Source organism: Petromyzon marinus, chromosome 74, assembly GCF_048934315.1.
Source record: "Petromyzon marinus isolate PM22_M1 ecotype Great Lakes invasive population chromosome 74, UKy_Petmar_22M1.pri1.0, whole genome shotgun sequence".
Classification (NCBI taxonomy): Eukaryota; Metazoa; Chordata; class Hyperoartia; order Petromyzontiformes; family Petromyzontidae; genus Petromyzon; species Petromyzon marinus.
Window position 1 is genome coordinate 8110475 of NC_133740.1, and position 23212 is coordinate 8133686.

The following is a 23212-nucleotide window of genomic DNA, read 5'->3' on the forward strand; positions in this document are numbered from 1 at the left end:
GAGAGACACTGGGTGTGGCGTCTCACTACCCCCCCCCCGCAAATGATTGTTTACACACCGAATGTTTAAAAATGTTTTACATTTTTAAACGTTGCCACGGGGGTTGAGACAAAGGTGGCTGGGCATGGTGCTGGCCCACCAACCCCCCATCGTGCCGGCCTCTTCATTAGGTGCTGCTCGCTAACAGCACTTGCCCCAACAGCCTGTTGGGGCTACACAGGGTGGGGGGGGGAGTGGAGATCTTTGTCTTTGTGGTGCATGGTCCTTGTTCGGGCTGCCGATGTTGGTGCTTACGATTTCTCTCCAAAAATACTATTTGATTTGCGTGGTAATGTTTGTAAATCTACAAAGTGGTAATGTTTGTAAATCTAAAAAAGGTGGTAACGTTTGTAAATTAAAAAGTGGTGTTTGTAATTTTTTTCTACAAAATTTGATGCAATGTTTGTAAATTAAAAATGAAGTGTAAACATCACTTGTTGTCAACGAAGCGATTTAGTGGTGGTGGATTAGTGGAGCGACAACCTGGGAGTGCGAATTTCCAAGGATCGGATCCGTTCATCCGCCACACAATCTGGGAGCGGGAATTTTCCAAGGATCTGATCCGTTCATCCGCCACACAATCTGGGAGCGGGAATTTTCCAAGGATCGGATCCGTTCATCCGCCACACAATCTGGGAGCGGGAATTTTCCAAGGATCGGATCCGTTCATCCGCCACACAATCTGGGAGCGGGAATTTTCCAAGGATCGGATCGGTTCATCCGCCACACAATCTGGGAGCGCGAATTTTCCAAGGATCAGATCTGTTCATCCGCCACAATCTGGGAGCGGGAATTTTCCAAGGATCGGATCGAATCGATACTCCACCACAATGTGGGGCAGAATTCCACGTGCTCCCTTAACCAAGGACGAGTGGCCCCGTGCCCAAGGACGGGCGGGGAGCGAGATTCACAACTAGGCTGGGAGACACGACTTGGGGAGGGGAAACTAAAAAAAATAAAGACAAGTGGACCAGGAGTCTATTTAAAATGCCATTTTATTATCAGCACCACCCCAATTGAAAGCATCTCGCAAGTCTCAAGGCTCTTATCTCGAGGAGGGAGGGGGGGGGGGTGGAGGGGATGCGGATGGAGGGGTAAGTCCCTTCTAAAAAAAATAGCAAGTGGAGCAGGGGTCTATTTAAATTCCATTTTATTATTAACACTATCAAGGAAAGAATCTCCTAAGAGGCTCAAAAGGCTCTCGTCTCGCTCGAGAAGGGAGATGAGAGTGAAGGGGATTTGGGGGAGTCCATTCTCAACACCGCCACGTTTTAGGGCCAAAATTCAGGTGGACACGTGCTCGCACTCCCGTCGCACGGATTGATTTAACAACATCCCTGCTGCGTTGGAGCAACCGGGGAATAGACACTCTACCACCACCACGTAGGCAACTTTGTAAATTGCCAGGGGCAGCTCTCCCTTCCCATGTCACATCGCGACGTTTGGCTAAAAAAAAATGCCATTACGAGCCAGCGAAGTTGTGGAGGGTGGGCCCCCCCTGGGCCCCCCCACAGAACCCCCACCACCGCCCCCCCCCCCAGAACCATGGCCAAGAAGCTCCCGTCGCACAGATGGATTTAACAACATCCCAACTGCTCCTGCCATCCACCTACATACCCCCCCCCCCACCCACCAAGCCACTCGTGAACCCACCCAGTACATAGGGCCCCCTCCGTTACATAGAAACACAACACCGCATTTGGTACAACATTGCCAAGGTGGCAGTCCCTTCTCTGCGATTCAAAACTCGTGACCCTGCCCCCCCCCCCCCCCGGACACAAAACCGAGTACTTCAGGAGGAGATTGATGAACACCGCCACCACCGCCACACCTCACCCACCCGCGCGGCTGGTGGCGACGTTGGTCGTAGGTGGCGAGTGTCGAGGTGGTGGGTGGGTGGTGATGGTTGTGGTGGTGGGTGGGTGGTGATGGTCGCCGACACTGGCGATGGTAGAGCTGCGATGACGCTTCGTGGTTGGTGGCCTTGAGCCACCGCCGCCGCCGCTACGGCCACACTCGACGCGACCTCAACCCCCCCCCCCCCGACCCCCTAAACACCGCGCCCACAAACGAGCAACCCTGGCTGGGCGATGTGGTTGGGCGGAGTGGAGGCGATCTCGATTTGAAGTGTTCGTGACCGCAAGGGGATCCACGCTACCTTGGGTTCTGTGGTCGGCGAGGTCGGCGCGGAGAAGAAGAAAAAAAATACAAATTTCAAATCGCGACGTTTCGGGCGCGCACACACACACACACACAAGGGTCCGTCATCAGGTCATCAGGTACGACAGCCACAGCGACTGTTTCCTGCCAGTGGTGGTCGTCACACCCGATGAAGGACGCTTGTGTGCGCGCGCCCGAAACTGGTCGCGGTTTAATTTAAATTTGCTTTTGTCATCTACGAGACTTCACCGACAGAATCCACGGAGAGCCGAGTGCAGCACTCGGCACCAAAGACGAAGGTTGCGCAACCCCCGCCCCCCTCCCACCACCACCACCACCACCACGGACTGTCGGGGCAAGTGCTGTTAAGCGAGCAGCACCTACGGAATGGCCGGGCCACGTGCCACACACACACAGAGGGTGGTGGTGAGGGTGGCGAGTGTGGCCACCACAACCTTTGTAGTCCTCCTCCACGTGGTGATGGACACCATCAGTTGACCCATTTCAATAAACGAATTTTTCCGAGTTGACGTAATGGGGAGTGGGGAGTGGGGAGTGGGGGGGGAGAGAAATATCCGCGCGAGGCGTCCTCAGGTTCCACACCCAGACCCCCGTGGCCTCCTCGTTCCCGCCAGGCGACGGAGGCGACGGAGGCGACATCCCTCGAACCGCCGCTCGGCGCCCCCACCCACCGCCACGCACGGAGGCCGTCGGCGGCGAGAGACGCCGACGGCCTCTCGCCCGGTACACGCACGTGGGTCGTGGGTCCGGCGCCGTGCCAGGCTAGGTGCACGGCGGGGGAGGGGGGTGGGGAGAATCGGAGGCATCCCTGGAGAACACCCATGCCCACACACAACCACGCGTGCTGGGGAGAGGGAGCAAACGCTCGCCAGCCTCTTGGGTCACCACCGCAAATGACGCGCGGACATCCAAACCCACTTGCTGTACTGCGCCAACACCGCCCCCCCCCCCACAGAAAATCATCGCAAAGCAGCTCCACCACTATGGATTCACCCCCCACCACCACCACCCCACCACCACTCCTGCCCGCCTAGTCACTGGGCTAGCAGGCAAGGTTCACAAATGGCCGACGATAACAACGCCGACGGATTATCACCACATCGCAACTCGACACGTTTGAAGGGGAGGGGGGCAATCCCCCCCCCCCACCTCCACGGCAGCAGTCCCTGTGCCCACTGCTACCACGTGGTCTAGCCGAGGGGAGCCATGTACCTGTGCCAACTACAGGCAGGTGCACGAGTAGTCTGCCAGTGGATGTAATCGCTACCACGTGGTCTAAGCCTAGGGCACCCCCCCCCCCCACCCCTAGTGGCGGCTGTACCCAGTGCTTTACTTTGGTCGGTAGGGTGACAAATGCCACGCACGTGGTCTAGTCGAGGGCACCTCCACCCACCCCCAAAGTGGCAGCGGTCCCAACTAAAGCTAGTTCCATTAGCCTGCCGGTAAGTGGCGAGGGCAATGGTGGCTGCCGTGCATAGAGCAGCTTGGGCCGTAGCCACTAGGCACGACAGCTTCCAAAATACAAACGCACACACACACACACACTGGGTCCTCGCTTTACCCACCCCCTCCCTCACCGCAACACTGGCTGCTGGTTGCGGTGGCACCGCTAACATCTCCATCGGTAGAAATACAAAACCGTGGCGTGCGAGAGTGGAGCGGGGCGGGTCGACACTGCGTACCCCCCGGCCGAGCGAGTGATCGATCGATCGCTCCCCTCCCCCCAAAAGGCGTGCGGATCCGAGGTTTAAAAAAATGTTTTTAACCACATCACCACAACCTCAACATCCACACTGCCGGGGTGGGGAAGAGATGAAGGCAACGCAAAATGAGGGCGGGTTGGTCGACCAACAGCTTAAAAAGTTATACCTCCACGGAGACTTTGAAAAGTAGCAAAATGACGAACCTAACAAAAACGCAAATCGACGTGGGAGGGGGGGGTGTGTGGGGTGTGTAGGGACCCCCTCCCTCTCCCCCCCCCCTCCTCCTCCTCCTCCCTCTCTCTCTCCGACCCCTCTCGACCAACGTGGGGAGCCCAAGCTACGGCCCGCGCCACCCCACACCACCACCGTCGCCGCCGCCGCCTTCCGGCCACTAAAGAAGGCACCAGCAGAGCTCTTAACACTGCAGCCGGCCCGGATGAAAGGAAAGAAAAATAAAAAGAAATCCCCCCCCCCCCCCCAAAAAAAACCCGCGTTTTCTGTAATAATAATAAGAAAAAAAATCACGAAAATTTAGAAATAAAAAAAAGATAATTAATTTGCAGTCGTACGACGGCAAAATGAAAAAAAAAATTTACACGAAAAAAAAATAATAATTTTAGCGGATTAACGATGGCGGTGGAAATGTGGGTGGCTGAAACGTCACTGTGACTTGACTCCCTGCTTACGTTGCCTGGCCCTGCATGAGACACACAGACAGACAGAGACAGAGAGAGAGAGGAGAGGGGGGGGTGGAGAGAAAATAATCACGAGAGACGCATGCACGGGCGTGGGGTTGATCCAGCCGGGTCACGTGGAGACGTCCTCCACGCATGGCGGGACCGTCCGACGATCCCCCCTTCCACCCCCCCCCCACCACCACCACACCGGTTGAATGCTCACCGTGGGCGTACGGCACGGTTGGTTTCTAAACAATAAAAATAAAAAAATGGGGGCGAACGCTGCTGTTGTTGTTGTTGGGGTGTGCGCGTAACGTGGTCATGCAGGTGTGGTGTGACAGAGCGAGTGAGTGTCGTGCGTGTTGTCGTGCGCGTGGCCGTTTTAGCTGCGCGCGTGACCGAGCACGTGCCAGTCTTTACGGGGGGGGGGGGGGGGGATATCTGGTGCGCCGTGCAAACATCGCCACTGGGGAGACAAAGGCGGCCGGGGTGTAGGGGGTTTGGTGGTGGGGGGGGGGGGTGGGGAGAGGAGAGGAGACGCGTGGTCTTTGTTGTTCACGCGTGCGGTTACCTGGATTCGCTGCGGGTCACCGTGTACTCAAACCACAGGATGTTGGGGATGAGGCTTGTGTCACGCAGGAGAAGAAACTCGGACACCGGCCTGGGGAGGGGTGTGGCACACACACACACGCACGCACACACAAGGTGGTACACTCTTCTTTGGTTCTTTTGGTAAAGTCACGTAGGATGAGAATAAAATAATAAATTGATAAAATAAAATAACACAATTATAGTCTCACGACGTTTCGGCCACAACACAAGCTGGACAGCGCTGTCCTACCAGACAGTCTCGCCCCTTCACCTGATGAAGGCCGCTTGTGTTGTGGCCGAAACGTCGTGAGAATATTATTGTGTTATTTTATTTTATGAATTTATTATTTTATTCTCATTCTACGTGGTGGTGACTTTACCGAAAGAACCAAAGAAGATGAATCATTGCAGTCACGAAAGCGTCAAATCGAAATTTAAGGTGGTACACTGTTAGCTACGTGTGTGTAGAGCGAGGGGCGAGGGGGGGGCACATATGCTGAACTTCCACCGTGTGTAACCAACCGTGCCAAATATAAAAAAAACCGAACAAAAAAATTGGGAGGAGGTTCATGATGACACAACGGGAGGATTAATAACGGGTAGGACACCCCTCCCCCGGGAGAAGGCCATTCAACCAAATACACAGCGGGCCTCAAGGGGTCAGGATCGAACCCGCGACAGGCCTTGCCGGCCAGGAGAGGTCGTTAAACATCCTCGCCACTGTAGCGCCCCCCCCCCCAGGGAGGAGTGGTGGCGCAGCAGTTGGCGCGCTACGCTACGAACGCGGGGATGACCACAGTTGCATCACCGCCCACGACCAACAGTTCTCCGAACCGGTCCTGGGCCTCCTCCTCCTCCCCTCCCCCGAGGTAGACTCGGCCTCAAAAATTAGTAACCTGGTAGGGCGTGGCACACACGCGCCTGTGTAGTGTGGCGGTTAGCGCTACGAACCTGGCGACCGGGGTTCGATTCCCACTCACGGCCAACACCAAGTGACGATTATCTGAACCGGTCCTGGGCCTCCCCCTAGGGTCGACTCGGCCTCAAATGAGTACCTGGTGCGGTGTGGTCGTAAACATCGCCACTGGGGATGCAAAGGCGGTCGGGCTATGGTGCTGGCCGCCCACCACCTCGTGTGCCGTTCCGGCCTTCATTAGGTGCTGCTCGCTAACAGCACTTGCCCCTACAGTCTGTTAAGGCTATACGGGGGGATCTTTGTCTTTGTGGTGCAGTGTGCGGTGTGTGTGTGGTGCGGTGTGTGTGTGTGTGTGGTGCGGGTGTGTGTGTGTGGTGCGGTGTGTGTGCGGTGTGTGTGTGTGTGGTGCGGTGTGTGTGTGTGGTGTGCGGTGTGTGTGTGGTGTGCGGTGTGTGTGTGTGGTGCGGTGTGTGTGTGGTGCGGTATGTGTGTGTGTGGTGCGGTGTGTGTGTGGTGCGGTGTGTGTGTGTGTGTGTGTGGTGCGGTGTGTGTGTGGTGCGGTATGTGTGTGTGTGGTGCGGTGTGTGTGTGGTGCGGTATGTGTGTGTGTGGTGCGGTGTGTGTGTGTGTGGTGTGCGGTGTGTGTGTGTGTGGTGCGGTGTGTGTGTGCGTGGTGCGGTGTGTGTGTGTGTGGTGCGGTGTGTGTGTGGTGTGCGGTGTGTGTGTGGTGTGCGGTGTGTGTGTGTGGTGCGGTGTGTGTGTGTGATGCGGTGTGTGTGTGCAAAACAAACGTCACCGCTGGGGAGAGTTAAGTGGGGCGTGGGTGCCGGCCAGGCCACCCACTTCCCCGGTGTGCCACACAGCGCCGGCCTTCATTAGGTGCCGCTCGCCAACAGCACTTGCCCCATTCGTCTGTTAAGGCCGTACGGGGGGAGGGGGGGGGGGGGAGGTGGAGGATCTTACCAGGATGCGACGAAGGGGAAGATCGGGGTGAGGATCTCCTGGGTGAGGGCAAACCAGGCGACGGCCATGACGGTGCCGGCAAACGCTCCGTACACGACCTGGCTGCCCGAGTGGTACAGCAGGTACACCCTGCCGCACACACGGACACACACACACACAAAGATAAAGACCCCCCCTCCCCCCCCCACACGCATATAGCCTCGGGACTAAAAGGGAGCAGGTGCTGTTCGTAAGCACCAACCAAGGCCGGCACGGTGGGTGGGTTGTGGGTTGGTGGGTTGGTGGGTGGGTGGGTGGCCAGCGCCACGCCCGACCACCTTTGTCTCCCAAGCGGGCGGGGTTCACACACCGCACCGGGTACCCGAGGGTATTGATCCTGAGGCCGAGTCAGCCTAGGGGAGGGCCCAGGACCGGTTCAGACATTCATCGCCGGTGTCGGCCGTGAGCGGGAGACGACGGTGGGGGGCAGTGGGGGGGGGGGCCGGTGGGGGGGGGGGGGGCGGTGGGGGGGGGGGGCGGTGGGGGGGGGCGGCACCTGCTGTAGGTGACGCAGACTGCGAGCAGCAGGAGGGCCACGGAGAGCACGTGCCTCCACAGCAGGTCCACGCAGCGAGCGTTGGTCGTGTGGTGCATCCTGGACACGTGCAGCACGGCCAAGACGCTACAAGTACAACACTGTACAACCACCCCGCCGCCACCACCCCCCAACACCGGGTCCCTCCGTGACCCCCCCCTCACCCCGTGACCTCCCCCCCCCCTACCCACCAGTGACGCCCCCCCCACCACCACCACCCAGCTGTGTTCTCAGAGTTCCTCTTCCCACTGAACCTCGTCATAGTCCCCCCACCCCCCCCGCCCCCCACCCTACCTCCCCCCCCGCCCCCCACCCTACCCCCCCCCCGCCCCCCCACCCTACCTCCCCCCCGCCCCCCACCCTACCTCCCCCCCCGCCCCCCTACCTCCCCCCGCCCCCCCACCTCCCCTACCCCCCCCGCCCCCCCTACCTCCCCCCCCGCCCCCCACCCTACCTCCCCCGCCCCCCCCCCACCGAGTGCAGGGGAGGGTTACCTGAAGTAGAGGAAGAGGAAGGAGTAGACGGCGAAGAACCAGACGAACTGCGCGTGGCTGGAGGGCATTCCGTACTCCGTGAGGAGCGCCTCGCGGCAGTCTGCATCGTCGCAAGGCACAGGACAACAACAAAAATAGGTTCCACCCCGTCCCCACGCGTAGCCTTACACAGACGGCCCAGGGGGGCGAGCGCCGCCTACCAAGGCCCGCCTACCAAGGGCCCATCTACCAAGGCCCGCCTACCAAGGCCCGCCTACCAAGGCCCGCCCCACCAAGGCCCGCCTACCAAGGCCCGCCTACCAAGGCCCGCCTACCAAGGCCGCCTACCAAGGCCGCCTACCAAGGCCGCCTACCAAGGCCCGCCTACCAAGGCCGCCTACCAAGGCCGCCTACCAAGGCCCGCCTACCAAGGCCCGCCTACCAAGGCCCGCCTACCAAGGCCGCCTACCAAGGCCGCCTACCAAGGCCCGCCTACCAAGGCCCGCCTACCAAGGCCGCCTACCCACCAAGGCGCATACCTCTCCTTCCCCCCCCACCCCGGTTGACAATTTTTTTTTATTGCAAAAAAATTCACTTTTTTTTTTTCCTCCCCCACACCCGTTCAGTTAATCGTCACCCGGTGTGTTGGCCGTGAACGGGAATCGAACCCTCTGTTCACACCGCTACACTACCGCTCCCGGCACACACACACACACGCACACACACACGCACACACACGCACACAAAGGCCCCCACCACCACCCCCGCGTCGCCTTACATAGCCGTCCCAGGGCAAGTGCCGACAGTGAGCAGCACACACAGTCACGCGTGTACACAGACAAAGACAAAGATCCCCCCGTGTAGCCTTAACAGACTGTAGGGGCAAGTGCCGTTAGCGAGCAGCACCTGTGAAGGCCGGCACGGCACACGAGGGGGTGGGTGGCCAGCACCACGCCCGACCGCCTTTGTCTCCCCCAGTCGCGATGTTTACACACCGCACCAGGTACTCATTTGAGGCCGAGTCGATGACAGACACACACACAGGCAACGTGGGACAGACTGTGGCACAGCAAGCACAGTAGACAAAGATCGCTCCCTCGAATAGCATTAACAGACTGTTGGGGCACGTGCTGTGAGCGAGCAGCAGCAGCAGCACCCCAAGAAGGCCGGCGCTGTGTCACATGAGGCGGGGGGGGGGCGGGGGGGGGGGTGGCCAGCACCACTGCCCCCCCCCAGGATCACCTTCGACTCCCCAGCAGCGATTTAAAACCAACGTAAACTTTCACGACCAATAAATCGGCCAATCCGGTAAGGTTGTCACGTAAAACAAAAATAATAAACGGGTTCAGATAAGTAGCCATCGGGTGTTAGCGTGGTGATGGACCCACCCCCCCCCACGCCACGCACGGGAGCAAACGTGCGGGTTTTGGTGGATCGCTCGGCGGGAGATCACATCACCGGGGCGGGGAGAGAATCTACGGCCCTCACCTCTGCTCGGCCGGGGCTCACGGATCACGTGCTTGATGACCCAGTTGAGGCCTTCGTTCACCAGCAGGCCGCACATGAAGGCGATCTGAAAACGGGCGGAGGAGGAAGCGTCACGAATCGCCCGCAACGGACGGCGCGGCCAGACGGGAGGACGCAAATCGTCAGGGTCACAGCCACCAACACCACGGTGCCCGATGATCCTAGTAGCCACACACACACACGCTACGGGCCCAGCACCTTCAAGGACCCCCCCCCCCCCCCACACACCCCCCCGCGTTAAATTCTTCAAAAGCTATAAACTCCGGTCCGGCGATTCTGCACTTGCTCTACTACTATAGTACTGTACCGCCTTCGACAACTTTTACGAACGACCGGGCGTTAAGTTAGCGGTTTGGCGTATTGTCTGGCCGTATAGCGAGTGAAACATACAATTCACTTTACTACGCATGTAAAAAGTTTCGCGCGTTTCAAAACACTTTTATTTTAGGGCCCCTTTATGAACATGTGCTACAGGCACGGGAGGTTTTTTTGGGTGAGAGCGCGTAAAAATGCGTCGTTAAAACCTTCCACAGCCAACTAGTAACCTCTTTTATGGATGATATTGGTCATGAAAGCCTACGTGTTAGGTGCTGCTACTCGCTAACAGCACTTGCCCCAACAGTCTGTCGAGGCTATACGGGCGGGGGGACGACCTTTGTATTTGGTGGGGCTCACTATCCTGCACGAGGCTGCCCCCGTGGATCCAGCACTGCTGTGGAGGCTCTGCCAGGGGAAGGCCACTATACAGTTAAGTGAACCGATCGCCATCTGTATCCATCTGTACGGGCGGCGTTGGCGGGGGGGATGAATGAATCGTAAGAGTGGCACAAGAGCAGATTGGTGACATCGGGCTGGGTCTGTCGGCGAGGAGCGAGTTGGCGACTACGCCTAGTGCGAGTCCGTCAGTGGCGAGTCCGTCAGTGGCGAGTCCGTCAGTGGCGAGTCCGTCAGTGGCGAGTCCGTCAGTGGCGAGTCCGTCAGTGGCGAGTCCGTCAGTGGCGAGTCCGTCAGTGGCGAGTCCGTCAGTGGCGAGTCCGTCAGTGGCGAGTCCGTCAGTGGCGAGTCCGTCAGTGGCGAGTCCGTCAGTGGCGAGTCCGTCAGTGGCGAGTCCGTCAGTGGCGAGTCCGTCAGTGGCGAGTCCGTCAGTGGCGAGTCCGTCAGTGGCGAGTCCGTCAGTGGCGAGTCCGTCAGTGGCGAGTCCGTCAGTGGCGAGTCCGTCAGTGGCGAGTCCGTCAGTGGCGAGTCCGTCAGTGGCGAGTCCGTCAGTGGCGAGTCCGTCAGTGGCGAGTCCGTCAGTGGCGAGTCCGTCAGTGGATCTCGCGAGTCCGTCAGTCTGTGGCGAGTCCGTCAGTGGCGAGTCCGTCAGTGGCGAGTCCGTCAGTGGCGAGTCCGTCATGCGAGTCCGTGGCGAGTCCGTCAGTGGCGAGTCCGTCAGTGGCGAGTCCGTCAGTGGCGAGTCCGTCAGTGGCGAGTCCGTCAGTGGCGAGTCCGTCAGTGGCGAGTCCGTCAGTGGCGAGTCCGTCAGTGGCGAGTCCGTCAGTGGCGAGTCCGTCAGTGGCGAGTCCGTCAGTGGCGAGTCCGTCAGTGGCGAGTCCCGTCAGTGGCGAGTCCGTCAGTGGCGAGTCCGTCAGTGGCGAGTCCGTCAGTGGCGAGTCCGTCAGTGGCGAGTCCGTCAGTGGCGAGTCCGTCAGTGGCGAGTCCGTCAGTGGCGAGTCCGTCAGTGGCGAGTCCGTCAGTGGCGAGTCGTCAGTGGCGAGTCCGTCAGTGGCGAGTCCGTCAGTGGCGAGTCCGTCAGTGGCGAGTCCGTCAGTGGCGAGTCCGTCAGTGGCGAGTCCGTCAGTGGCGAGTCCGTCAGTGGCGAGTCCGTCAGTGGCGAGTCCGTCAGTGGCGAGTCCGTCAGTGGCGAGTCCGTCAGTGGCGAGTCCGTCAGTGGCGAGTCCGTCAGTGGCGAGTCCGTCAGTGGCGAGTCCGTCAGTGGCGAGTCCGTCAGTGGCGAGTCCGTCAGTGGCGAGTTGGCGAGTGACGTAGTGACGAGTCCGTCAGTGGCGAGTCCGTCAGTGGCGAGTTGGCGAGTGACGTAGTGACGAGTCCGTCAGTGACGAGTCCGTCAGTGACGAGTCCGTCTGTGACGAGTCCGTCTGTGACGAGTCCGTCTGTGACGAGTCCGTCTGTGACGAGTCCGTCAGTGACGAGTCCGTCTAGGTACGGAGCCCCCCCCCCCGAGTTAGCGAGTCAGCGTTTTGTTTTGGGGGCGAGTGCGGTTAGCGAGTGCCGCAAGGAGCGACGTAGAATGTGGGGGCGGTGGGTTCGAGCAACGCCTTGGCAGGCCGTGTCCTGCAGCTCACGGGGCTCGGGTATAACCCCCGACCTCAGGCAGGGTTCAAGGAGGTCAGCGGAGCAAAAGTGCGGCGTGCGTGTGCAAGGCAGCCGCGTGGGGATGGGCGAGATCCTTGCCGTGTGCAGCTCTCGCTTGAAGGCGATGAGGGTGACGAAGCCGCAGACGATGAAGATGGGCGCCAGGCTGCACCACGCCAGCGCCTTGCCCAGCATGTCCCCTGGCACGGGAGAAACGGGGGCAGAGAGAGGGGTGGGTGGGGAGAAGGTGGAAATGCTCTCAGGATCGACTGCCTGCCGAGTGACGGGGGGTGTCCACGCGTCTGGCATCGAGGGCCGGACCACGCTATTTATACCACAGGAGGAATCCGATGGAGCTACGAAGCTCTTGTTCCCCACCACATGATTTCCAGTTAGGGGGCACGCGGTACGAACATTACAATGAAAGCGAACGATACAAAAAAAACGAACTAACGCCACTCTGCTTACGAACAAGTTGGGAACAAACCTCTGGTACCTAAAAATCAAACTTGACTTTTGTCGATTCCAAGTGTGTTGTATGGCGTGTACGCTAAACACGGGGCATTGCTTTATAATCGCCTACAGATGTAGACACCACTGGTTCTTCACGTTCTGCAGGTGTAGATGCCACTGGGTCTTTAGATGTCACCGATTCTTCACGTTCTGCAGGTGTAGACGCCACCGGTTCTTCACATTCTGCAGATGTAGATGCCACTGGTTCTTCACGTTCTGCAGATGTAGATGCCACTGGTTCTTCACGTTCTGCAGATGTAGATGCCACTGGTTCTTCATGTTCTGTAGATGTAGATGCCACTGGTTCTTCACGTTCTGCAGATGTAGATGCCACTGGTTCTTCACGTTCTGCAGGTGTAGACGCCACCGGTTCTTCACGTTCTGCAGATGTAGACGCCACCGGTTCTTCACGTTCTGCAGATGTAGATGCCACTGGTTCTTCACGTTCTGTACATGTAGATGCCACTGGTTCTTCATGTTCTGTAGATGTAGATGCCACCGGTTCTTCATGTTCTGTAGATGTAGATGCCACTGGTTGTTCACGTTCTGCAGATGTAGATGCCACTGGTTCTTCATGTTCTGCAGGTGTAGATGCCACTGGTTTTTCACGTTCTGTAAATGTAGATGCCACTGGTTCTTCATGTTCTGTAGATGTAGATGCCACTGGTTGTTCACGTTCTGCAGATGTAGATGCCACTGGTTCTTCACGTTCTGCAGGTGTAGATGCCACTGGTTTTTCACGTTCTGTAAATGTAGATGCCACTGGTTCTTCACGTTCTGCAGATGTAGATGCCACAGGATCTTCCCGTTCTGCAGATGTAGACGCCACTGGTTCTTCACGTTCTGCAGATGTAGATGCCACTGGTTCTTCACGTTCTGTAGATGTAGATGCCACTGGTTCTTCATATTCTGTAGATGTAGATGCCACTGGTTCTTCATGTTCTGTAGATGTAGATGCCACTGGTTCTTCATGTTCTGTAGATGTAGATGCCACTGGTTCTTCATGTTCTGTAGATGTAGATGCCACTGGTTCTTCATGTTCTGTAGATGCCACTGGTTCTTCATGTTCTGTAGATGCCACTGGTTCTTCATGTTCTGTAGATGCCACTGGTTCTTCATGTTCTGTAGATGTAGATGCCACTGGTTTTTCATGTTCTGTAGATATAGATGCCACTGGTTCTTCACGTTCTGAAGATGTAGATGCCGCCACTGTCATCTCTTGTGCGGCGGTTGAACTTAGGACTCTGTCCAAACGGGAAACTGGACGTACGACAGATTTGTTCACGTCTCCGAACGTTCGAAAGTCGACGAGTCAATGTTACACTGTTGTTATCGTAGACACACCGCAAACGGAATTGACCGTGGTTTTTGCAATGACAGCCACCTTACCAAGTCACGAACCGCCGAGACCCCAACAATTAACCTCGCCACCACCACCACGAGACCTCCTGCACACCAGGCGAGGTAGTTAACATTTCATGGCCATGGAGGGCACCCCCCCCCCCCTTCCCCTTCTGCACGTTTATCCAGAAAAGCATCGCAGAGTCTCAAGACTCTTGGTCGGGACGGCTTTGCCAAGTTTGTTTCAGAAGGCGGGGCAATGGTGCTGCTACTAGCCCAATTGACTGGGCGACACGGTGGCGAGGAGATGTTGACTACCTCGCCCGGTATACAGGAGGTCGTGGGTTCGATCCAGACCCTGACAATGCCTGCTGCTGTGTATTTGGAGTGTGCGTGCACTACGTCGTGTGGATTATTCTCCGGGTCCTTCAGTATCTTCCCCCACCCCCCCCATTTTCTCATGATGACAAGCCACTTTCGTTGAGCTATCATTTGAGATAGCCCAGTGGGGGGGGGGGGGTCCCTTCTGAAAAAGAGCTACACACAGCACAGTGGGCGCGTTAGCTGGTAAAAATATATATTATTTTTAAGTTCAGACACATTTTCTGCAGTGTCATATTTCAGCGAATGGGGCGTTTGTTGTTGTGCCATTTGGGAAAAGGTAACAAAAAGAAGCCAACAAGAGGACAACCTCGCGCAGGAATGGGGGAGAAGAATATTATTCTGCACTCCGGAGGAAAAAGTTCCTCCACCCCGTGTCGCCTGCAACATATACTGTGGGTGCAAGCGCTGTTAGCGAGCAGCTGCACCTATGAACGATTTGGGGGGGGGAGAAATAAACCTCATTGCGATTTTTCTGGACAAGATATTGCGATTTGATTTGCGAATATTTTTTTTTTAAGTCAAGCTTCAGTTAAATATTTACCGTGCATTAGATTTAAAACACGTGATGGAGCATTATTAGCAAGTGGTACCACCACACATGTTAACCGCTCTATACATTCCAACGCAGGGATGAGAATTTAAGGAGATATGAATCGCTTCCAACATGTATTTATTAAAATGTTTTTATTTTTTTATTGAACTGGAACAAGCAAAAATAGAATTATTGTTACGTTAAATAGTTATAATAATAAAACTATTACAATAAGAAATAGGACTTTTCAAATCGCTATTTGCAAATCGCGACTTCGATTTGAAATCGATTAATCGTTCAGCCCTACTATGAAGGCCAACAACGGCACACGAGGGGGAGGTGTGACCAGTAACTACGCCCGGCCGCCTTTGTCTCTCCAGGTACTCATTTGAGGCCGAGTCGACCTAGGAGATGCCCAGCACCGGTTCAGATAAAAAAAAAAAAAATCGGCACTACTGCCGATGGTGGCCGTGAGCTGGAAATCGAACTCGGGTTGCCGGGTTCGTAGCGCTAACCGCTACCCTCCAACATTACCATGATGAGAGAGAGAGAGATGCAGACTCCAAATATACAGCAGCAGCGGCAGGCGTCGTCAGGGTCGGGGTCAAACCCACGACCTCCTGTAGACCAGGCGAGGTAGTCAACATCTCCTAGCCACCGTGATGATGATGAGAGACACAGACCTCCTGTAGACCAGGAGAGGTAGTTAACATCTCATAGCCACCGTGATGATGAGGAGAGAGACACAGACCTCCTGTGTACCAGGCGAGGTAGTCAACATCTCATAGCCACCGTGATGATGATGAGAGAGAGAGACACGCAGACTCCAAATATACAGCAGCAGCAGGCGTTGTCAGGGTCGGGGTCAAACCCACGACCTCCTGTATACCAGGCGAGGAAATACCAACCGCATTCACACTAACCTCTGCTGCTGCAACTTCTCTCAATGCAAACAATTCCTTTGTCAAGGCGCTTTGTTAAAGGTCGCGATCTGAGCGTGGCTTTTTCACTCCAGCGCTGTCCTCCAGACAGTCTCGTCCCTTCACCTGATGAAGGCCGCTTGTGTTGTGGCCGAAACGTCGTGAGAATATTGTGTTATTTTATTTTATCAATTTATTATTTTATTCTCAATCTACGCGGTGACTTTACCGAAAGAACCAAAGAAAAACAGGCGAGGTAGTTAACATCTCCTAGCCACCGTGATAATGAGACACGCAGACTCCAAATCTACAGCAGCAGCAGGCGTTGTCAGGGTCGGGGAATCGAACCCCACGACCTCCTGCATACCAGTGGAGGTAGTCAACATCTCATAGCCACCGTGATGATGAGAGAGACACAGACCTCCTGTGTACCAGGCGAGGTAGTTAACATCTCATAACCACCGTGATGGAGAGAGAAACACAGACCTCCTGTGTACCAGGCGAGGTAGTTAACATCTCATAGCCACCGTGATGATGATGATGAGAGAGACGCAAACTCCAAATATACAGCAGCAGCAAGCATCGTCAGGGTCGGGATGGAACCCACGACCTCCTGTAGACTAGGCGAGGTAGTCAACATCTCATAGCACCGTGATGATGATGAGAGAGAGACACAGACCTCCTGTGTATCAGGCGAGGTAGTTAACATCTCATAACCACCGTGATGATGAGACACGCAGACTCAAAATCTACAGCAGCAGGCGTTGTCAGGGTCGCGGAATCGAACCCCACGACCTCCTGCATACCAGGCGAGGTAGTCAACATCTCATAGCCACCGTGATGATGAGAGAGACAGACCTCCTGTGTACAAGGCAAGGTAGTTAACATCTCATAGCCACCGTGATGATGATGAGACAGAGACGCAAACTCCATCTGAAGACGGTTGCTTGCGTTGCGACCGAAACGTCGCGATCCATTATTATTTTCCCTACCCACGTGATGACTTTTACCTAAAGAACTAACGAGTACGGATTCCTGCAAGTCACGAAAGCTTCAAATAAAGACAGAGTTAAAAACAATATACCCTCGTAGCAATTAATTCAAACCCTGACCACACCACCCAACCCCCCCCCAAAAAACACAAAAATTGTTAATAACCAATTCTAGATTTGAAGCTTTCGTGACTGCTAGGATCCCATACTCTTTGGTTCTATTGGGTAAAGTCACGTAGGTAAAAATAAAATAACAATTTTTATTTTATTAAAAATAAAATAACAAATTTTTTTATTTTATTAAAAAATAAAACAACAATTTTTTATTTTATTTAAAAATAACAAAAAATTTAATTTTTTTAAATAAAATAACATTTTTTGTTATTTTATGTTTTACCTACGTGACTTCACCCAATAGAACCAAAGACTTTGTTAATAACCACCTCAGCTAATCGATTAATCTGCGCGCCCCCTTCAAGATACCCCCCCTCCCACCACCACCACCACCACGTGACGGCGCGCCGACCAATGGGGATGATCGGCGCTCGCCTAGGAGGCTTCAACCGGTGGTGCAGGCCGCAGCGCGGCGTGTGACCCACGCTGGTGCTGGTGGTTTGTGGGGGGTCACTGCAGAGAGATTGGGGGGCGGGGGGTCGCGACCCCACGACAATGGGAGAGGTCATTGACAACCGCCCCCCTCCCACCCACCCCCACCACCAATCCAACTCGTTCCTACAAAGCGCAGGGGTGTGTGTGGGTGTGTGGGTGTGTGTGGAGTTGTCGGAGTCAGCTCGCTCACCTGGTGGGAATTCGACGTGAGTGAGCGACACGGATCGCCACCGCTCCTCATCCGCAGCGCCGCAGGCCAGCTGCCGCTCCTGCTGCTGCTGCTGCAGCTCCTCGCCATCGGCCATCTCGCTTAGCTCACAAGCTCTCACACACACACACCCCCTACCCACCACCCACCTCCTAGAGAGAGACCCAACCGAGTTGTTGCGGGGCAAAGTGTTAAAGTGTTGGGTTGGGGGTGGCGTGGGTGGGTGGGGTGGGTGGCGTGGCCCCGTCGCTTGCTTCGTCCGTCCGGTAGACCCCTTCGCCCCCCCACCCACCACCACCACCACTGCCGCTCCCAGACAACTCCCCCCCCCCTCCTTCAAACAGCCCCCCCTCCTTCAAACAGCCCCCCCCTCTTCAAACAGCCCCCCACTACTGCTAATGAAGAAGCTTTGCAAGCGGCTAGGGGGGAAGAGAGAGGGAGAGAGAGTGAGGAGGCGGAAGAATCGATTCGCTTTTTTTAGCTCCGTTGCTTGTCGATTCCCGGCGTTGCGGGGGTTCTTTTAATAGCGGCGCTGGAAATCGATTCTCGTTGATCTTAGGCGCCGGTCAAGTTCGGGGCGGTTGGGGATTGGCGGCGCTTGGAGGTGGGGGGTGGGGGTTGCGCCGATTCGTGATGTGTCGATTCCGATTCCACGTGTTAATGAACGTGCACGTGGGTTAGTGCAATTGAATGAGCGTGCATCGCTGACTGCCGATGGAATTGCCAGGTTCGCGAAGCTTTGAGTGGCCTTAGTACGTCAAAATTAATCAATTAACAATCACAGCAGCAGCAGCAGAAGCTCTTGAGAAATGTGACGTCACGTCAAAATGCGCAACTTTATAAATAAATATAGACAACACGTTCTACTTAATTAAATAGACTTTTTAATAAATGTTTTCTACCTACAACATCAGTGCAGCGCCACATTAAATACGCGCTACTACAATGACGATAGTTTAAAGCGATTTGAAACATGTTTATATATTTTTTTGTGGGGGGGGAGCAGAGCTTTGTGACGTCATATTTGAGGGGGGGGTCTGACTTTTTGTGACGCCGTGTGACGATTGGGGGGGGGGGTAAAAAAAATCGTCCAAAATCGCGTGGACGTCATTTATGGACGGCCCCTTATATCGCGTAAATAAAAACGTGTCGTTAAACCGGCCACCACCCGACACAGCCAATCAATAAGCCTGTGTCGCTTAAACAGTACGTGCCAATTCGTCTCTTGCACAGCGCACCGGTGTGTTGGAGAGTAAACCCCACAACATTTAAAATTGGGGTACGTGACGTTTCACCTGTATTCGCAACGAGCGACGGGCAGATCACACACCGGTAACGAATTGGCCACGTTCTGTTTCCGTGACGCACAAAACCTCACTGGTTGGCCGTGCCGGGTGGTGGCGGATTTGACGACACACATTCACGCGGCCTAACCCAAACAAGCCCTCTCTCATGGATCGCTTCGGTCGCGAAGGCCTACGCGTCAAACGAATCGGTGTCAGCTCGAGGTAAGCGTCAGCTGAACTATCTACGAGCGTGAATGTTATCGCCTGCGGCCGTCGGGAACGCTCTTCCTGCGATGAAAACTCATCTCTTTAAAATTGTGTTTAGTTTGATATCCTTATCACCCCCCCCTCTGCCCCACGCGCCTCCGATTAGGGCGGTTGGCTACGTACGGAGCGAAAGAAGTTCAACGAACTGGGCCTGCGATTGATCGTAGGGGGTTTTCGCCTTTCTGGCAACAAAACGGTTGCGTTAAGATGTTAAAACACCAAAACTGAAACCTCTGCAAGGAATTATGTCTGCAACACGTTCTCCTGCGGAGGGAGGGAGCTGGTAGGAACGTTGGGTTGCTCGGTCAATGGCCAGGGTCAACAAGGGCGGCACCACCACGTGGTGCGTTCCGCACAATATGCCCGACTGTGAGGCGGGCACAAGTCGGCGTGAGTAGGTTAAACGTTGAGTTTTATAAGGGCACCACGGGGTGACCAGCCCCTCCCAACCCAGCCCCACCCCTCCCACCCCCCACCCAGCCCCTCCCCACCCTCCCCACCCAGCCCCTCCCCACCCTCCCCACCCAGCCCCTCCCCTCCCACCCCCCACCCAGCCCCTCCTCACCCAGCCCCTCCCCACCCTCCCCACCCTCCCACCCAGCCCCTCCCCACCCTCCCCACCCAGCCCCACCCCTCCCACTCCCCACCCAGCCCCCCACCCTCCCCTCCCCCACCCAGCCCCACCCTCCCCACTCAGCCCCACCCTCCCCACCCTCCCCACCCTCCCTACCCTCCCTACCCTCCCCACCCAGCCCCTCCCTCCCCACCCTCCCCATCCTCCCCACCCAGCCCCTCCCTCCCCACCCTCCCCACCCTCCCCTCCCCACCCAGCCCCACCCCTCGGACGGACGGACACAATAATCCCCTGTGGGCTGGTGGTGTAACCAGGAGCTTCCTACACAGTATTAACCACATATCCTTGTGGTGAACGTGCAAACACAAAAACACATGCTCTGATAGTGTGTGCATTGTCTGGTCTAAGGGGCCGTCCATAAATGACGTCACACAGCTAGGGGGGGGGGGTCAGACATTTGTGACGATGTGTGACGAGGGTGGGGGGGGTTTGAGGAATGTGACGTAACATCAAAATGCGCAACTTTAAATAAATATAGACGACACGTTCTACTTAATTATATAGACTTTTTAATAAATGTTTTCTCATACAACATCAGAGTGCAGCGCCACATTAAATACGCACTACAATGACAATAGTTTGAAGCGATTTGAAGCATCTTCTGGGTTCTTTCGGTAAAGTCACCACGTAGAATGGGAATACAATAATAAAAATAATAATAACAGAATAAAATTCTCACGACATTTCGGCCACAACACAAGTAGCCTTCCTCAGGTGAAGAAACAGGACTGTCCAGAAGACAGCGCTTGAGTGAACACTGCCAAGCATGGACAGGGTCTTTTAAGCTGTGTGGGAGGAACAGAGCGCCTTGACAAAGGAGTTAACATATAAATTAGCATGTAACCGGTGGGATTAGCATGATGTTGGTGTGAGGGATTAGCACCACGGACAGCGACGAGCTATGTTCAGACGGACGAGGGGAGAGGGGGGAGAGGGGGGAGAGGAGTTAACATATAAATTAGCATGTAACTGGTGGGATTAGCATGATGTTGGTGTGAGGGATTAGCAGCAGTTTACATATCAACAGTAAATTGGCATGTAACTGGGGGATTAGCATGATGTTAGTATGAGGGACGAGCTTGTGTTCAGACGGACGAGTCCATCTATGTTCGGAACGGAGGAGGGGGGGGGGGGAAGAGGAGGAAACAGCCACGGTGCGCTGCTCTGTCCTGTGTTGCGTTATAACTATGCCATAAACTGGACTACTATACAATAAAAATATTATACCTTCCAATATAAACTACATTGTATAATATCGTATCCATAGACAAATCCCACCCTTGAATTATACAATGCGTTACTATACGCTTCCCTATACTTTAGACTATAAAATATTAGACTTGTAGTATTACACTATGTATTATTCTATGAACTCTACTGTATACCACAATGCTGTATATTCACTATACAATTACGGTAATATATATTGCCTTATGAATCATGCTAAACATTACACTTATACTATTTATTATTATACAAATGCTATAAACTATACTATTGACCGTCGTGTGATGGGTACTAATGGGCAGTGCCAGCGAATGGACTGCGATCTGAAAGTCACCGTAAAATACAATCAATCAAGAACCGAAATTGTTCATAATGTCTTTCCAATGGTTACTAAGCCAGAATCCATCTTCTCGGTTGAAATTGTCTCTGTGCTTGTATATGTGGATGGCCTCATGAACGAATCTCTCATGGTAGCCGGATGGCTTGCAGAGAACCTCCGTCTTGGAGAAGTCAACGTCATGTGAGCCCACTGAATTCTAACAGTGATCTGCCACGGCTGAGGTGTTCGTCCTACCGTGTTTCAAGTCTGCTTTATGTCCACGGATGCGGTCCGAGATATGTCGTTTGGTTTCTCCAATGTAGCTGCTACCACAGAGGCAACTCAGTTTGTAGACGCCCGGGTACTGTATGTCTGGAACCACATCTTTTACAGACGGAACCAGATCACGGATTTTATGTACTGTGTTGAATCGGACCCAATTTATATGTAAACTCCTCTCCCCCCTACCCTCGTCCGTCTGAACATAGCCCGTCGCTCTCCGTAGTGCTAATCTCTCACACCAACATCATGCTAATCCCACCGGTTACATGCTAATTTATATGTTAACTCCTTTGTCAAGGCGCTCTGTTCCTCCCACACAGCTTAAAAGACGCTGTCCAAGCTTGGCAGGGTTCACTCAAGCGCTGTCTTCCGGACAGTCCTGTTTCTTCACCTGAGGAAGGCTACTTGTGTTGTGGCCGAAACGTCGTGAGAATTTTATTCTGTTATTATTTTACTTTTTATTTTATTCCCATTCTACGTGGTGGTGACTTTACCGAAAGAACCCAGAAGATGAATCCCTGCAGTCACGAAAGTTTAAAATCGATATTTGAAGCATGTTTTATTTTGAAAATGGAAATATGGTTTTGGGGGGGGGGGGGGTAGGGCTTTGTGACGTCATATTTGAGGGGTGTTCTGAGTTTTTGTGACGCCCTTGTGACGAGTGGGGGGGGGGAGGGGTCAAAAATCGTCCAAAATCGCGTGACGTCATTTATGGATGGCCCCCCAACACTGTTTGAGACGAGGCTTTAAAGAAAGCTGTCTCTGGTGTGGACCAATCAGTTTCAAAGACAATGCATCATCATCATCATCACACACTACCAGAGCATGTTTTGTGTTTGCACGTTCACCACAAGTATATGTGATCAATGCGGACAGGATTCCTTGGTAAAAGGTTTCAGTTTGGTGTTTTAACATCTTAACACAATTGTTTTATTGCCAGAAAGGGCGAAACCCTATGGGACCGTCCATAAATGACGTCACGCGATTTTGGGCGATTTTTGACCCCCCCCCTTCGTCACGCGGCGTCACAAAAAGTCAAACCCCCCCTCAAATATGACGTCATAAAGCTCTGCCCCCCCCCCCCCAAATAAAAGATGCTTCAAATCGCTTTAAACTATTGTCATTGTAGTGCGTATTTAATGTGGCGCTGCACTCTGATGTTGTAGGTAGAAAACATTTATTTAAAAAGTCTCTTTAATTAAGTAGAACGTGTTGTCTATATTTATTTATAAAGTTGCGCATTTTGACGTGACGTCACATTTCTCAAACCTCCCTCCCCCCCTCGTCACATATCGTCACAAATGTCTGACCCCCCCCCCCCCCAGGTGCGTGACGTCATTATCATAATTTTATACCGGCAAAGGAGGTCGCATGATGAACCTCAAAATGTTCATGCTGCAAATTAACGCGTACTCTTTGGTTCTATTTGGTAAAGTCACGTAGGTAAAACATAAAATAACAACAATCACGACGTTTCGGCCACAACACAAGTGCCCTTCATCAGGTGAAGGGACCGTGCTGTCACGAGGACAGCGTAGGACGGCACGGTCCCTTCACCTGATGAAGGCCACTTGTGTTGTGGCCGAAACGTCGTGATTTTTGTTGCTTTATTTTTTACCTACGTGACTTTACCGAATAGAACCAAAGAGTATGGATCCTTGCAGTCACGAAAGCTTCAAATCTAAAATTTACGCGTGTT

At 54.4% G+C, this 23212-nt stretch overlaps 1 protein-coding gene across 1 annotated transcript; it reads right to left on the reverse strand.

The window, feature by feature from the left end:
- Positions 1-1016: 1016 nt before the first annotated feature.
- Positions 1017-17802, reverse strand: DOLPP1 (dolichyldiphosphatase 1). The gene is made up of 8 exons (XM_076056069.1): positions 17481-17802; positions 12099-12199; positions 9606-9690; positions 8139-8238; positions 7606-7704; positions 7071-7199; positions 5172-5261; positions 1017-4620 (listed from the first exon to the last, which is right to left on the reverse strand). Exons 1-8 carry the CDS (start codon positions 17593-17595, stop codon positions 4584-4586), a joined length of 756 nt encoding a protein of 251 aa, XP_075912184.1. The 5' UTR covers positions 17596-17802; the 3' UTR covers positions 1017-4583.
- Positions 17803-23212: the final 5410 nt, after the last annotated feature.